This window comes from Nipponia nippon, unplaced genomic scaffold, assembly GCF_047370975.1.
Source record: "Nipponia nippon isolate SJK-2023a ecotype South Korea unplaced genomic scaffold, ASM4737097v1 scaffold_7, whole genome shotgun sequence".
NCBI classification, from domain to species: Eukaryota; Metazoa; Chordata; class Aves; order Pelecaniformes; family Threskiornithidae; genus Nipponia; species Nipponia nippon.
This window is the reverse complement of record NW_028262391.1, coordinates 1,722,383-1,736,729: the sequence shown is the minus strand read 5'-3', so window position 1 is coordinate 1,736,729 and position 14,347 is coordinate 1,722,383. Positions and strand designations below refer to the sequence as shown.

The 14,347-nt window shown below is 37.9% G+C and overlaps 1 protein-coding gene across 8 annotated transcripts in view; it reads left to right on the top strand.

Moving 5' to 3' along the window:
• Nucleotides 1-14,347, top strand: part of PIK3CA (phosphatidylinositol-4,5-bisphosphate 3-kinase catalytic subunit alpha) — a 47,572-nt gene that overhangs the window by 21,992 nt on the left and 11,233 nt on the right. For all 8 annotated transcript variants that reach the window (XR_015700706.1, XR_015700705.1, XM_087740375.1 and 5 more), the window contains 13 exons: nucleotides 490-735; nucleotides 1,623-1,708; nucleotides 3,631-3,736; nucleotides 4,525-4,677; nucleotides 4,780-4,914; nucleotides 8,674-8,798; nucleotides 9,193-9,274; nucleotides 9,744-9,908; nucleotides 10,472-10,575; nucleotides 11,780-11,951; nucleotides 12,293-12,399; nucleotides 12,819-12,940; nucleotides 13,486-13,564. Coding sequence is in view for 6 of the 8 variants with exons in the window: in XM_087740375.1 (XP_087596501.1) it covers nucleotides 490-735; nucleotides 1,623-1,708; nucleotides 3,631-3,736; nucleotides 4,525-4,677; nucleotides 4,780-4,914; nucleotides 8,674-8,798; nucleotides 9,193-9,274; nucleotides 9,744-9,908; nucleotides 10,472-10,575; nucleotides 11,780-11,951; nucleotides 12,293-12,399; nucleotides 12,819-12,940; nucleotides 13,486-13,564 (1,682 nt within the window). In the remaining 2 variants the exon portion in view is untranslated. The remainder of the gene's footprint in view (nucleotides 1-489; nucleotides 736-1,622; nucleotides 1,709-3,630; nucleotides 3,737-4,524; nucleotides 4,678-4,779; nucleotides 4,915-8,673; nucleotides 8,799-9,192; nucleotides 9,275-9,743; nucleotides 9,909-10,471; nucleotides 10,576-11,779; nucleotides 11,952-12,292; nucleotides 12,400-12,818; nucleotides 12,941-13,485; nucleotides 13,565-14,347) is intronic.

Genomic DNA, 14,347 nt, shown 5'->3' with positions numbered 1-14,347 from the left:
CTGAACCAAAAATGAGCGTGTCTGCCATTTGTCTTGTGCCTGTGGCTGGGACTATCGGCGTCACCGGTGCTAGGTCTGCACAGCAGCTTGGAGTGCGAAAACAGCTCGGCTGCTTCCAGGAGCAGCTCTAACCTGCAAGCAGTCGGCTCTGTTTGTGCTGCACTGCGCCAGAGCTAAGGAGCACTACCAGAAACCTGACTTGTCGTTTTGTCAGCTCTGGTCTCTGTCTCCAGTTCAACCTTCCACTTTTGTAGACGTTGTTCATATCTCAAAATCTGTACGAAGCACAACTGTGCCATCCTACCCAACAACGTGTTTAGACTGGTGGATGTTATAACTGTAAGGACTGTAAAGGGTGTACATACAGGGACGATGACAAGCTCTTTAAATACGCTTTTACTTTTATATTCTCCTGAATATTTTTAGGTGTCGATTACCAGGAGTGTACGCTTTGAAAACACACTGAATTTTGGTTTTGTTTTCTTGCAGTATATAAGAAGCTGTATAATGCTTGGTCGCATGCCCAATCTGATGCTGATGGCTAAGGAAAGCCTATACACCCAGCTGCCGCTGGACACCTTTACGATGCCGTCTTATTCCAGGCGTATCTCTACAGCTACACCCTACATGAATGGAGAAGCTACAGCCAAATCCCTCTGGACTATAAATAGTGCTCTCAGAATAAGAATTCTCTGTGCAACCTATGTAAATGTGAACATTAGAGACATAGACAAGGTAAGGCTAATGCTGTATGGCATCGTATATGGTTTTCAGCAACTCATGGTTTCCCTCCCGAGTCCTCTGTTCTGTGTTTACATTGGAAAAGAGGTGTTATTTAACATGTTAGAAAATTAGACCACTTTGTTATTTAAATTTGAGCACTGAATTCTAAAAAATACAGCCACATTTTAGCATCCAAAAACTTGTGTGCTGCTTACAAGGCATGAGTTGTGGTATTTAGCTAAATATTCTGCCCGGTCGGAGCAGAACTCAGTTTGCATAGTTCACTTCAGCTGAGTATGTAATGGATAGAAGAACAAAACCCATGTTGTTGTTTATATTCTAAATAATTACTATGTCTAAGAATGTATTACAGTAATCGGGAATACTTTTGATGCGGGAGTGCTGGACAGTGTGCTGCTCTCTTTGCTTTTAAGAAGGGAGGTATGGGAAGATCAAAGAGAAAAGGCAGGAAGGGTTCGGTCCCACTGCGGTCATGCTACAAGCCTGGGTCTCTAACTTTCTCAGAATTTGTTTGGTCTCTTCTTTCACTATAGCTTGGCAGAGGAAGAATTGAAAATAAATTCCAGGGTTTTCTAGAGTTTGTTTCATGTTTATTATTGTATTTTTAAGAACTAGTTTTGCAATTAATGAGGAAAAAGACGAAAACATTTTTTTCTGGAAGGGTATGCTTATATACTATGCTTCACACCTTGCAGAGCATGGATGAGTTTGGATTGGGGGGTGGTGGGGCTGTTTTGGTTTTCAGTTTTTTGTTTTTGTTTTTTACTTGGTGGAAATTAAAGGGTAATATGTTGTAATCATAGTATATGTTGAAAGCAGTGAAAAAATTGTTTATAGTAACATTTCAAAGATAGTACTAATATTACCATTGTTTTCAGATCTATGTTAGAACAGGTATCTACCATGGAGGAGAACCTTTGTGTGACAATGTGAATACTCAAAGGGTACCTTGTTCTAATCCCAGGTAAGCTAAGTACTTGAACGACTGTAGAGAGCCTGACTTCCAGGGCATCATAAATGATAGCACTGAAGGAGTAAAGGCTCGACTTAGCCATTATTTAGGTAGAGCTCCTTGCTGGGAATTCCTTGCCTTAAGTTCTGTAAGAACATTTTTACCTAAGCCTATATTTATAAATAGAATTAACTTAATTCAAACATAAGTATTTTGTCTCATTGCATATAATAGTATAGTTTCTTTACTGAACAGATCTGGTTTACATGTGCATTTGCAGTTGCCTCTGAAACACCAATATAGTTACTCATTCATACTGTGAAACCAGCATAGCTCTGGGTGACTGAGCTCTGGTTTTGACTGTGGATCAATAGCAGGTGTTCCAGTTGCAGGTTCGGATTTTGCCTTCAGCATGAGGCAGTATGATGTACCGTAACCTGCAGATTGGTTTTGGTGAGGCTGCATAGCGTGTACTAAAGCAGAACCACTGAGTGTGGAGAGATGGGTATCATTTGCTAACGTGGAGGTCACTGCCAGCTCTGGGCTGATTATTTTCGAGAGATTTGACCTACCATGAATATTATCTGGAAAAATAAATCACGTGAACTTAGAAGTGCCGTTAGTGTGCAAAAAGAAGCTTTATATGAGCATTTATAAACATATTGAGAAAAAGTACCTAAAAGATGTTGAATTTCTGCCTGTAAGTGACTAATGAGGAGGTGTGAAATTTCAGCATCTGCTAGGGTAAGAGGCAAAGTATGTGTTCAGAAGTAATTCTTGACTTGCATTTTCTGTCTGGCTTCATGTCTTTGAAAGTTTCAAAATGTATTAATATTTTTGTCTGTATGTTTTCTATTAATAATGATTAGGTGTTATAATTAGAAGGCCTAATAATATATGCAGTTATTGAACAATAGCTTCTCCCCCTGAGTTTCCCCAAAGGTACTTGAACTGATAGTTTAACTGTTTCAGAGAGAAAATCTTCTTGGAAAGGTGGTGAAGGTGTGGCTTAAAAACATGGATGTAATCACACAGATCTGTATTATATGAAATGAGCACATAAGAAAAGTGAATTAAAGTTTATCTGCCAATTTCTTCATTCTTAGGGAAGGGCTTGGACAGCTATTTCTTTGTAAAACTCTGTCCTCAGTAGCCACAGACACACTGAAAAATTAACGCTGTCCTTGGAAGCTGCTGCCTCTTCCAACTGAGAAAATTCAGCATGGCAATCCGCTTAGGAAAATATACTGTATTCACAAGTTCCTCTTCAAAAGCACAGCTCTGCCAATTGAGAGAGAGAGTCTGCTTAGAGACGTTCATGAAAACAAAATGTGTATTCCTGTAGAACCAATCTGTGCTCTTATTACTATGGTAAATAGAATAATATCTGAGTTAAGAATATTGCGTTGGATTTCTGTGTTACATTTCTGTGTTATATTTCTGTATTGCATTTATCTTTTTATTTTCTAGCAGTTCAGATTTAGTTGAGTTCTGAAAGCAGTGCCAGATTTTTCTCCACTTGCTTTTTTTTTCCCTGAAGTGAACAATATTTCACAAGCTAAACCTTACATTAGTGTAGCACATACGCAAACCTGTTATCTTTAGGTTATACCTACGCTGACAGTTGCAGCCAGTAGGTTTGCAAGAGTGAAAGTAAATGAGCCTATTACTGAATGTGCAGGAATTGAACCTAGTGTGACTTTTTAAACAGTGTTGCTGCTAGAAGGCTGATCGGGGAAATTTCCATTCCCGAAAGGAGTAGATGTGGTCAAACGTGCGTAGGAGGACACTTCAGTAAGCAAGTGTGCTCTTCGTGCACATACACAGTTTGGGTAGGAATATAACAAATGCTTTTTAGTGTAGCTGTCGATAGAATGCAGTTGTCTCCATGCTCTCCTTTAACCTAGTTTTATTCTGCTTTTTAAATCTTACAGATGGAATGAATGGCTATTGTATGACATGTACATTCCTGATCTTCCACGTGCTGCTCGGCTCTGCCTTTCGATCTGTTCTGTTAAAGGCCGGAAGGGTGCTAAAGAGGTAAAACACCTCATGGCTTTACTACACTAATGAACAAAAGCTACTTAAGTCAAATTTGGAAAGACATTTGGTAAATGCTGTCCTGGCAATGAGTCGTAGTCCAATGTTTGATTTGAATCTGATTTAAAATAGGGGTTTTTCTTTTCTTGTATCTGATTCAGACTGCTGCGCTTTTGCAGTCAGAAATTAAACAACATGGAAAAAAGCTTATTTGTTCAGTGCTGTAAACAGTGTCTGTACACAAAGATCTCTGCCAGACACAAAGATCAGTGTTAGTCTTCTGAGGTGCAGGTGCCTTTTAAACTCAAGTTTCTAAACCCATAGAGCCCCATCCAGCCTGTCCTTGAATGTTTCCAAGGGTGGGACGTCTACCACCTCTCTGGGCAACCTGTTCCAATGTCTCACCACCCTCATAGTAAAAAAAAAAATAAAATAAAAAATTATGTCCAATGTAAACCTATTCTCTTTCAGTTTAAAACTGCTGCCCTTTGTCCTGTCACTACAGGCCTTGATAAAAACTCTCTATCTGTCAAAAAACACTTTCCCTCATCTTGAGTTGTTTTGATGTGGGGAAGATGTTAGCATGTGTCTGCAAGTGTTTTGATATCGTTCTGGAAAATGACTGCCATGATGGTCATTCATGGAAAAATATTCATGGTACAGCTTCCACAACCTGCTTTCGGCTGGGAATGTAACAGCTTGCTCTGGGTTGAAAATGTGATTTATCCTGACTCACTCTGCAGTAATTAATAGATGACACTGAAAAATCATCTTTTAATCTTTTTAAGGAGCACTGTCCGTTGGCTTGGGGAAATATAAACATGTTTGATTACACAGACACTCTTGTATCTGGGAAAATGGCTTTGAATCTTTGGGCAGTACCTCATGGGCTGGAGGATTTGTTGAATCCTATTGGTGTTACTGGATCAAATCCGAATAAGGTAAGCGTTTGCATGCCACTTTCCTCTTTAGGAGTACATTTTCAAAATATGCTGTATTAGTGTCATTCAACAGAAAAAGTAATTTAAATTCCCTTTATATAGGAAACTCCATGTTTAGAGCTGGAATTTGATTGGTTTAGCAACCCTGTAAAGTTTCCAGATATGACGGTGATCGAAGAACATGCCAATTGGACTATATCACGTGAACTGGGGTTTAACTACAGCTATGCGGGGCTGGTAAGGCAAACTCCCCTTCCAAGATTAGCTACTAAAGTATTAAAAGTATTATTTATTTTAATCAGTATATTAGTGATAAAGAAAACTTCTTTCATGTATCCTGATGTATAGTAAAAGCAAGAAATCAATTTTTTTTGTCTAGCAAAGTGAGTAATATATTCTTATTTCTTTATATTACCAGTAGACTGACCTAATGCTTCACTGACCAACCAAAACACTTTAAAGAGAAACTGTTTTACTGTGCAAACTGTTAGGGCCTTTTTGATGTCTTTATATCGCTGATTCAGATGTCTAAACTACTTAGTTTAACTTTTCAAAAGCTGTAATTCTCCTTCAATGATACTGTTTTTGTTGCAATTTCATGTCTACAGGTAGGCTTTCTTTTGTAACCTGAAGGTGCTTATAATTCTTTACTGGCTGTTTAATGGGCTAGTTATGGCCGTAAGTACAGGGAATCCTAAGGGAATTGATTGGCATACATGTGAGTGTAGTCCTGTATCTCCTCTGTTCCATGAAGAAAATCTGTGCATTGACAATTGGCTTTTTGGTGAGATTTGGAGCTTTCTTAAAAGCATGTTTTGTGTGATTAAAAGGAGAAAAAAAAGAGAAGCAATAAAGCTAAAAATGCTCTGTATTTAAAGACAAGGCTGTGAAATTAGTTAGTACGTTTCACATTTTCTTCTGGAGGCTCGTTCAAAGACTTGAGTGTTTCCCCAAGAGAGCTTTGTGGTCTGTGTGAAGAAGAGTCTCTGGGTGGAAAGTTTCGCTGTGCCAAAAAGTGCGTAGGTGTTAGCAAGCTTCCAGTTTGGGAATTCTGGTGATATTTATAACAGCCCCATCTCGACATCTCTTGAACAAAGGGTTGTAGGCATTTGATTTCTCTTGATGCTCTACAGGAAGTCCATCATAGTGGTGTATCTGCTTATGGTATGTGTTGTGACTGAGCAGTGCTGCAGGGCTCTTAAGTGTTCAAGGACAGCTGGCTTCTTGGTAAATAACATTCCTCTTGCTGTAACACAGCCTATTACCTGGGCATATATATGCTCAAGTCATTGTTTTGTTCCATCGGTAGGCAAAAATAGAAAACGGTGAGGAGAGCAAGCTCTCACTTCAGTGACAAAATAATGATCAACTTACACTTTACAATTAAAAAACCCCAACATTCTGAGGTAGAATGAAGTCTCAGATTATTGCCTTTTCTTTTTTGTGATAATCCTTAAAGTACTGTAGAAGAAGGTCATAGTGGTTAAATATGGAGAAAGCAGATTTGCATCAGTGACTAAGTTGACAGGGAAACAAACTGTGTATCACTGCTTTGGTCTCTCTTTCTCGTTATTCGTGTCGCTTTTCTTTCAACCCTCCTTGTTGTCCGCCAAAATCCTCTTATTACTTATCCTTTCTTAAATCATTTAATGAAATGCTTGGTAAATTTAAACATCACTAGTTATCTTTTAGTATTGTATTTGTCCCCGTTATCTTTTAATGTGTGGTATCTTCAAGACTGAAGCCAAACTTCCTATATTCAGGTACTGTGCATATTTATAGCTGTTTGTAATATTAACTATATTTAGGGAGTTAAAAGGCAATGTGGTGTTACTCATTCAAAAATCAGATACTAGATTACTGTGTAGCATTGGCCATATCTGAAAGAGGTAAAAAATGCTTGTCTGAAATGGTCAAAATCAGGAAAGGAGTCAGAGGTCTGATTTCTATATAAATGTTCTTGTTATGATACGAAGAGCAAAACTTTTTTTTGTTTAACCTTCAAATGCATTACACTGCATTTAAAATTAATACATATTTATAAGATTATAGGTCCATTAATATCTCGAATATGAAAGAATTTTCAAATATTAAATCTAATTTACTGTCCCACAATTCATAGAATTTCAAGTTTTTGGTGTTGACCGCAACAGGATAAATGCATTTTCCTTCTGGGCTTGACCTAAACTATGATCTTTCTGACCCACTATGCAGGTACATTTTACACTTTTTTGACTTTCATTTACTATTTAGGATGACTCTTTCAGAATCAAGATGACTATGTACAATTAATCACTTGTTCAATATCAACTATTTGATCTTATGTCAGGAGTAGGGTGATTATGTAAAATCATTTATCCATTAACTCCCTTACAGAATGACTCTGGCTTGGTTACTTGCACTGTATCCGTTACCATAATATTTAAGAAAGTGTTCTAGAAATTTTCCTGTGCCATATAGAGAGTAGTCCTGAATAATCCTACCCCGTTTCTAAGTCCAGTCCATGTGCTACAGAAAGGTAATTAAAAAATGCTGTTGGTGCACTAAGATCTTACTGTTGCACTACTAACAGGGCAAGGTACTAAAAATCCTGTGAGTCGATTGATGCATACCTTAATATTGGTAGGTGTAAGCTTGAAGGCCAGAATATTCTTGTCCCGTATAATAGTAGTGAACCCATCATGAGACCACATAATTTGTGTAATTAAAGATAAATGTAAAGTAGAGAACTTTCAGTCTGAGGTATGATACCATGTGGTATAACCCGACAACTGTTCCTATATTTGTGCATATTCGCATATTCTTAGAAATAACACCGCTTCCCCTTTTAACGGGTGCCTTGATCTCCTACCCGGAGATTTCAGATTGTTCTCTTCTTCAGCTTTTTTTTTTTTTAAAAAAAGCTAGATGCATTGGAAACACTTTCTGTAGAAGACACATAGGTATTTCTGTCTGAAAATCTCCATCAACAAAACTGGCAGACAAAGCTCAGTGCGTTCTTGCTTATTATCTTGTTTAATGTGCTCAGTAGAAATTGCCTGGGGAGCGAGCAGAACAAGAGGTGAAATACTGTGGTTCTACAGCTTAAACAATTTGATCTTGGAAAAGAGTTGATCTTATTCTTTTGGAGGAGTAGGTATTCAGGTGTGAAAATGTGATTTCACTATAAAACCACTGTTAATCTGTAGAATTTTGGGGATAGCTTCATCTTAAGTGTCAAACGTTCATCACAGTTATATTTTATACTACAGGCTATAATATAAGGTGCTTAGGATTTCCGTAGTTGAAACCTTAGTAACTGCATCATTTCATATGGTGCTTTGCGAAAAACACATTAAATGAACTAAGAAATGGAAAGTATAGGAGAAATTGAACTTGGCACATGAGCTGTGAAAAATCAAGTAGTAGTGCTTTCAATACCTCTGCCACTGGTCTAAGCTGGTTCTAATAAATGAAGTCTTAGATCAAACTAATTTCAGCGTGTACCAGTTTGGTTTTCTGTGCTCTTCGGGGAGTATCTTACACTAATTCTTGTTAATGTTTTCCAGTCTTCCTGTTACTCAGGCTTTCCTACAGTGTTCTACCTCTTATCTACCTAGCTTCATCCCCCATATTACGCTTTTTCAGTTCTGATTCTTTTTCACTCCTTTCAGCAGCTCTAAGCAATCTCAAAACTGGAGACAGAAATGACCAGTTTAATTTTGTGCTGCATTATGTTGGTCATCAGATGTCAACTGCTGCTATTCCTCCACACAGCTGATTTAATTGAAGTGTACCTCTTCTTGTCCCAGTAGTGACTAAAAGCGGTTGTAGAAGGCCTAGTCTTTCATCTCTGTTTTTAAATTGTAAGTCCTCAGTTATAACAAAAGGAAACAACAAGATAGTATTGCATGACATAGGCTATAAATCTTGCTATGCTGTTAAAATACTTCATATATGTTGTATGACAACAAAAGGAAATGCGTGGAGGGTTAATGGACCACTTTCTCTTTGCAGAGTAACAGAATAGCTAGAGATAACGAATTAAGAGAAAGTGACAAGGAGCAGCTGCGAGCCATATGTACGAGAGATCCTTTGTCTGAAATCACTGAGCAAGAGAAGGACTTCCTCTGGAGCCACAGGTAGTTAACAACAAAAACCACACCAAAGAAGAACGCTTGTTGTCACAGTCAAACTTCACCCCATCTGCTCCAAATTTCTCATGATTGTCTTGGGTTTTGCTGCCTTTCCTTTTTTCTGTATTGTTGGGGTTAGTGTTTTGGAAAAGGCTTTTAAAGCGTTCTGCATTGTGTGTCTTGGTTCACAAGCCCATGGAGAAAAGCAAGTTGTTGAATTAGGTTACATTTTCCCCATTACTGCGGTCTTACCTTCACACGTGGATCCTGACACCACCTTACGGTATCGATCGGATTCTGCTGACGAAGGAAGGAAAAGGTGCAAGAGTGAGGGGACATAGTAGGTGGTTATTGAAGCAAAAATGACGTTTTGTACATACAACTCTCTTCTCTTTCACAGACACTACTGCGTGAATACTCCAGAAATTCTGCCCAAATTACTTCTGTCTGTTAAATGGAATTCTAGAGATGAAGTGGCCCAGGTAACATATAGCACTGAAGAAGTTTTCAGTTTTGAAGAAGCTTTAAAATATGCTATTTTAAAGGAAACTTCTGCAAGTTAAAAACATGTTGTGCAGCATGATACATTGAATGAAAACTTAGATGATTCAAGTTGCTGCTATAATTGACTGATCAGTCTGGTCCATAGTTCTTGTTCTTTAGCTCAGAGTCTTAGAATTTTCTCTTGGTGGCATTACTTGAATCCTTGTTATGGCACTGATTTGTCAATTACAGTTAAATGAGAAGTTTTGTTTGCGTTCTTTTTATAGCGGATACAATAACAAAGTTAGCTGGCAGCTAATACCAGATTGTTTATTGAGAGAGGACTGGCAAGTAAACAGCTCCTACTCAGAAGCAATTTGTGTCTGACAATGCCTTCTAATGGCTGTGTATTATGACTTCTTCCTAGTCAATGCAAATGTGTGATGTGCTTGGACTTCTTGTCCACAGATGTACTGTTTGGTAAAAGATTGGCCTCCAATCAAGCCAGAGCAAGCGATGGAACTATTGGACTGTAATTACCCAGATCCAATGGTGCGAGCTTTTGCAGTTCGGTGTCTAGAGAAGTACTTGACAGATGACAAACTGTCTCAGTACTTAATCCAGCTAGTACAGGTATGTAACGTATTTTGCTATACTTGATGTCTTCTGTACATTCGATAATCACAGAGGCTTAAAATACAACAACAGTTAAGATGATGTGAAAAAAGGGTCATCAAAAGTATCTGTTTGCATTGAGGATTATTTAGTAGGAGGAGATGAAACGTAGTTCGTTTTCTGTAGTGCTGTGGTTTTGCTTGTTGATATTAAATGCCAGAATTTTGCAGAGATGCGGAACTGTTCTACCACCTGGAACAGGCAGCTATTTCAGCTGTCCTAACATATGGTAAAGTATGAGCAGAAGCATCTTCTCAAAATTTTGAGCAAGTTGAGGCTAACATATTTGGTAACAGTAAAGGAAGCATCAGATGGTAAGCTCTTGAAATAGAGGCAGCCTCTGCACTGTTAGCAGATATTGTTCAGGTCCTAACACATGCAAGTATTAATACCAAGATCAGTCATTCTACAAAATTTAATGTAAAACATAGATTGCTTTTTATTTAACTGCCTTTAATCTGTATATTGTTTGTAGAAATAATAACTGCAGCTGATACTTTTTTCTCTTTATCCTTAACTAGGTTCTGAAATATGAACAGTATTTAGATAATCAGCTTGTGAGATTTTTACTCAAGAAAGCACTGACCAATCAAAGAATAGGACACTTCTTCTTTTGGCATTTAAAGTAAGCTTAATATCATGTTAAGGGGTGGTGGGATTCCTATTAGCTGTAAACAATTAGTTGCTCTAAAGGCTTGCCATACTAAATGTCCTTTTATAGGAAAATATTACTACTTAAAATAAACTTTTATTTTCTATTGGTTAAGAGTTTGAGTGCATAGTTTGGTAATATAAGTCATCCCTTGCAGTTTCAAAAGCTAGTTGATAATAGATACTTAGTCTTGTACTTCTTTTTATCTAATGGCGATTATTCTAAAAGCAGAGCAGTCTGTCTAAGATTTCTGGAAGCCTCCCATATTGTTAGCTGTTTACAATTTTGACAGATTTCTGCTGTTTAAACTTTATTTTGTATGCCAGATTCCCCACCAGTCTTTTCCAGAAAGTTTTAGAAACAGTTGAGGCCTAAAGAAAGCCACCCAATTTGACCAGAAAAGGCTTTGAAAAACAACTGTTCATACATACTTGTTAAAGATTTTATAGAGCTCGATAGCCAAAATATCTCTGTGTTCTTCCTTACTAAGTATAACATGGGCTTTTGTAATTCCTGGCGTTGAGAAGGCTGAGCATAAATCAGCCTACAGCATACTGGATTGTAGCTAGGTCTCACCTAAAAATGCTGTTCTAAGATAGTGTGATCAGACACAGAAATAGAAGCAAGGAATCTTTGTTGTGCTCCCAGCTTTCTGCTTCCCTTGGTAATCATCAAGGATAATGGAGTAAGTTGCCTGACTAACTTGTTTGAGGGGATGTATTTTAGGACTGCGTGAAGACGGAGAGTAGGTAAGAACGAGGAAATTAGAGGGGCCACAGCCTGGCATTGGCTAAATGAGACGAGGAGAAAATGAAACAGGTTAGCTTTGCTTTCAGCAAAGAGATCTGGAACCTGAATTGAAAGCTTGAGGTTTACTATGGAGTTTCTGGAAAGTACGGATTTTGAATAAAGGGAAGGGGTAGAGAAGGACAGGGTGGAGCAAGAAGGAATGGGGGGAAAAGCCTGTAAACCCTGTGCTGAATTAGTTGTAAAGGGTACTGAAGTCCGATGAGTCCTGTCAAAATGAGATGAGTTATGGGAGGTCTATGCAAGTTACTTACCTGAAAAGAAGGATCTATTAGCAGCCCTCAGGAAGATGTTACAGGTATAGCTTCATTTTTCAGCATCTCTGAGTGGTCTTGTCTTTAAGCTATGACTGTTCTTCCTCTCTGTGTAGGTCTGAAATGCACAATAAAACTGTAAGTCAGAGGTTTGGTTTACTTCTGGAGTCCTATTGTCGAGCGTGTGGAATGTACCTAAAGCATCTGAGCAGGCAGGTGGAGGCTATGGAGAAGTTGATTAACCTCACAGATATTCTCAAGCAGGAAAAAAAAGATGAGACCCAGAAGGTATTATAAGCTGTCCACATACCAAAACTGTTGCTGTTGAGTCCCAGGAATTTCTTAGAACTGTGTTTTATTTAACTAACTAGGAAAGTATTAATGCTAACTTCAGTAAACAGTATGTTGTCCTAGAAGCTGTAGTATTTTCTGTGTGCATTGCCATTGTCTACCTCTTAAGGCAATAGAACTAATGTTAAAGGTTTCAGTTTGTGTAATATGTGGCTAAGTGGAGTTGCTTATGTTGGAACTGTGCAAAACCATGCTTTAAAACCAGAGCTAAAATCTGATACTTACCTTCATTTACATGTAACTAGTGTTCTCAAAACCTGAATGTGATTATTTATTAGGTACAGATGAAGTTTCTTGTTGAACAAATGAGGCGGCCAGATTTTATGGATGCTTTACAAGGTTTCATCTCTCCTCTTAATCCTGCGCATCAACTGGGAAATCTTCGGTATTGTCTTCGGTTTTGAAATTTGTCTGGATATTTAGTAAATATCTAGTATTTAAGCAAATGCTTGTAATGTTAACAATGTTAAGGTTAAATGTTAACATACTAAATGTTAGTATTGTCGAAGTTGGCTGAAAAAAATTTTGTAGCAGAGTAATTCATAAAGAGTGAAATAGTCTCAATCTAATAGTTTAACAAATTAGGGAACAACATGCCAGTTAGCTGTTCCTTCAAGGTGGCAGGAACAATTTCAGTGTGAAGCTGAAAGTAAAAGTGGTTGATTGTCTGTTACCTGTGCATCTTTAATTTGATACTAGTTCGAAGAGTTAGAAGAAAACAGGGAGAACTTAGTAGTATTACAGAAAGATGGTATGAGAATCAAATTGTGCCTATTTCATAGAAATCTTTTTTTGTTTTAATAGGCTTGAGGAGTGCAGGATAATGTCATCTGCAAAAAGGCCCCTGTGGTTGAATTGGGAAAACCCAGATATTATGTCTGAATTGTTATTTCAGAACAATGAGATAATCTTTAAAAATGGAGACGGTAAGGAAAAATAAGTGTAATCCAAAAGCTCGTATCTGTGTATTTTCCTAACCTACTGTTAAGTATTTTTTCTAAGCATATAAAATACATAGAGTGGGGAAAAAAAGCTTTAAAAAAAGTCGTCTGAGCAAAGCAATTCTCTTTTCCAGAAAAATTAAGCATGCACAAGTAAGTATTTGTCTCAGTCATGTATAAATTTTGTATGTTCTGAGATGCTCGGTCTGTTGAGGTGAACATGATACTATTTAATACTTCGGGCTTTTTCACTTGAAAATGTCTTCAAGATATTACAGATATGTAATCTGTAATTCCATTGTCATGTTTTTAGTGTGTATTTTAAACAGCTTTGAAATCGCCACCACAAATTCATATTCATTCTCAGCTATTTAAAGCCTGCTTTCCTCTATTGAGAGAACAAAACCTACACTAAACTGTGCAAGCCTCATTTCCTTTAGGCATGCTTTGGGGAGGAAAAGTAAAATAAGATGTAACAAAGTGTTCTGGTGTTATGAAATTTGCAATCTCTATGTATTTGACTTTTCCAGACTTGCGTCAGGACATGCTGACACTTCAGATAATTAGAATTATGGAAAACATCTGGCAAAATCAGGGTCTTGATCTTCGGTAAGCAGTAGAGGTCATTCTCGAGCAATACTGTTCTTAATCGTTTTTGCATTGGTTTGTTACCAGGAATTGCTTCTGTTCTCCCAAGGGTAATAAATGAAATGCTATAAATAGGCATGTTTACATGTTAAAAATTGCTCTAATAACCTCCAGTTAGCTGAACTGCTGGATTCTGTAAAGATAAGATTGTATTTGAAAAATAAGTAAGTGGGTATGAGGGATCTACAGGGATGGCTACTAGAGCTAACACACATGAGCCACACTGTGGTCCACCGATGGTATCTGTAGTATTTGCTTTCAACAAGTTGCCAAACTTGCAGCTCTGTTGAGCGATGACTCTTTGTAGTTGGTATCTTCATTTCAGTACACCCAGTAGGTATTACCCAGTCTGATACGCATGCAGCTTCTCCAACTCTAAATAGTCTGTGGGCGCAGTAGCTTCTGCAGAATGCCATTCAGTATAAACTCTTCTGCCTCTGGAAAACTGACGCTAGGCAGGTTGTGCTTCCAAATGTGCATTTGCTGTGTGGTAGATTTTTAGGTGCTGGCGTGACAGAGCTGCCTTTGCACTGTCAAACCAACTATGTTCTTTGCACCCCCAGTTCTCGTGTCCTCATCATCTAAACTAAGGGACCTGTTGGTCTACATCATCTCTCATGTGGCTGGGCAACTATTTTGTTTCTGGTATTGTAATGTGTGACAAAAGTATGGCTTTGTCCAAGAACGGGTTGTAGAGTTACAGTTCACAGTGCTCATGTCTTGAAGAGTAGCCAGCTGTGGAAA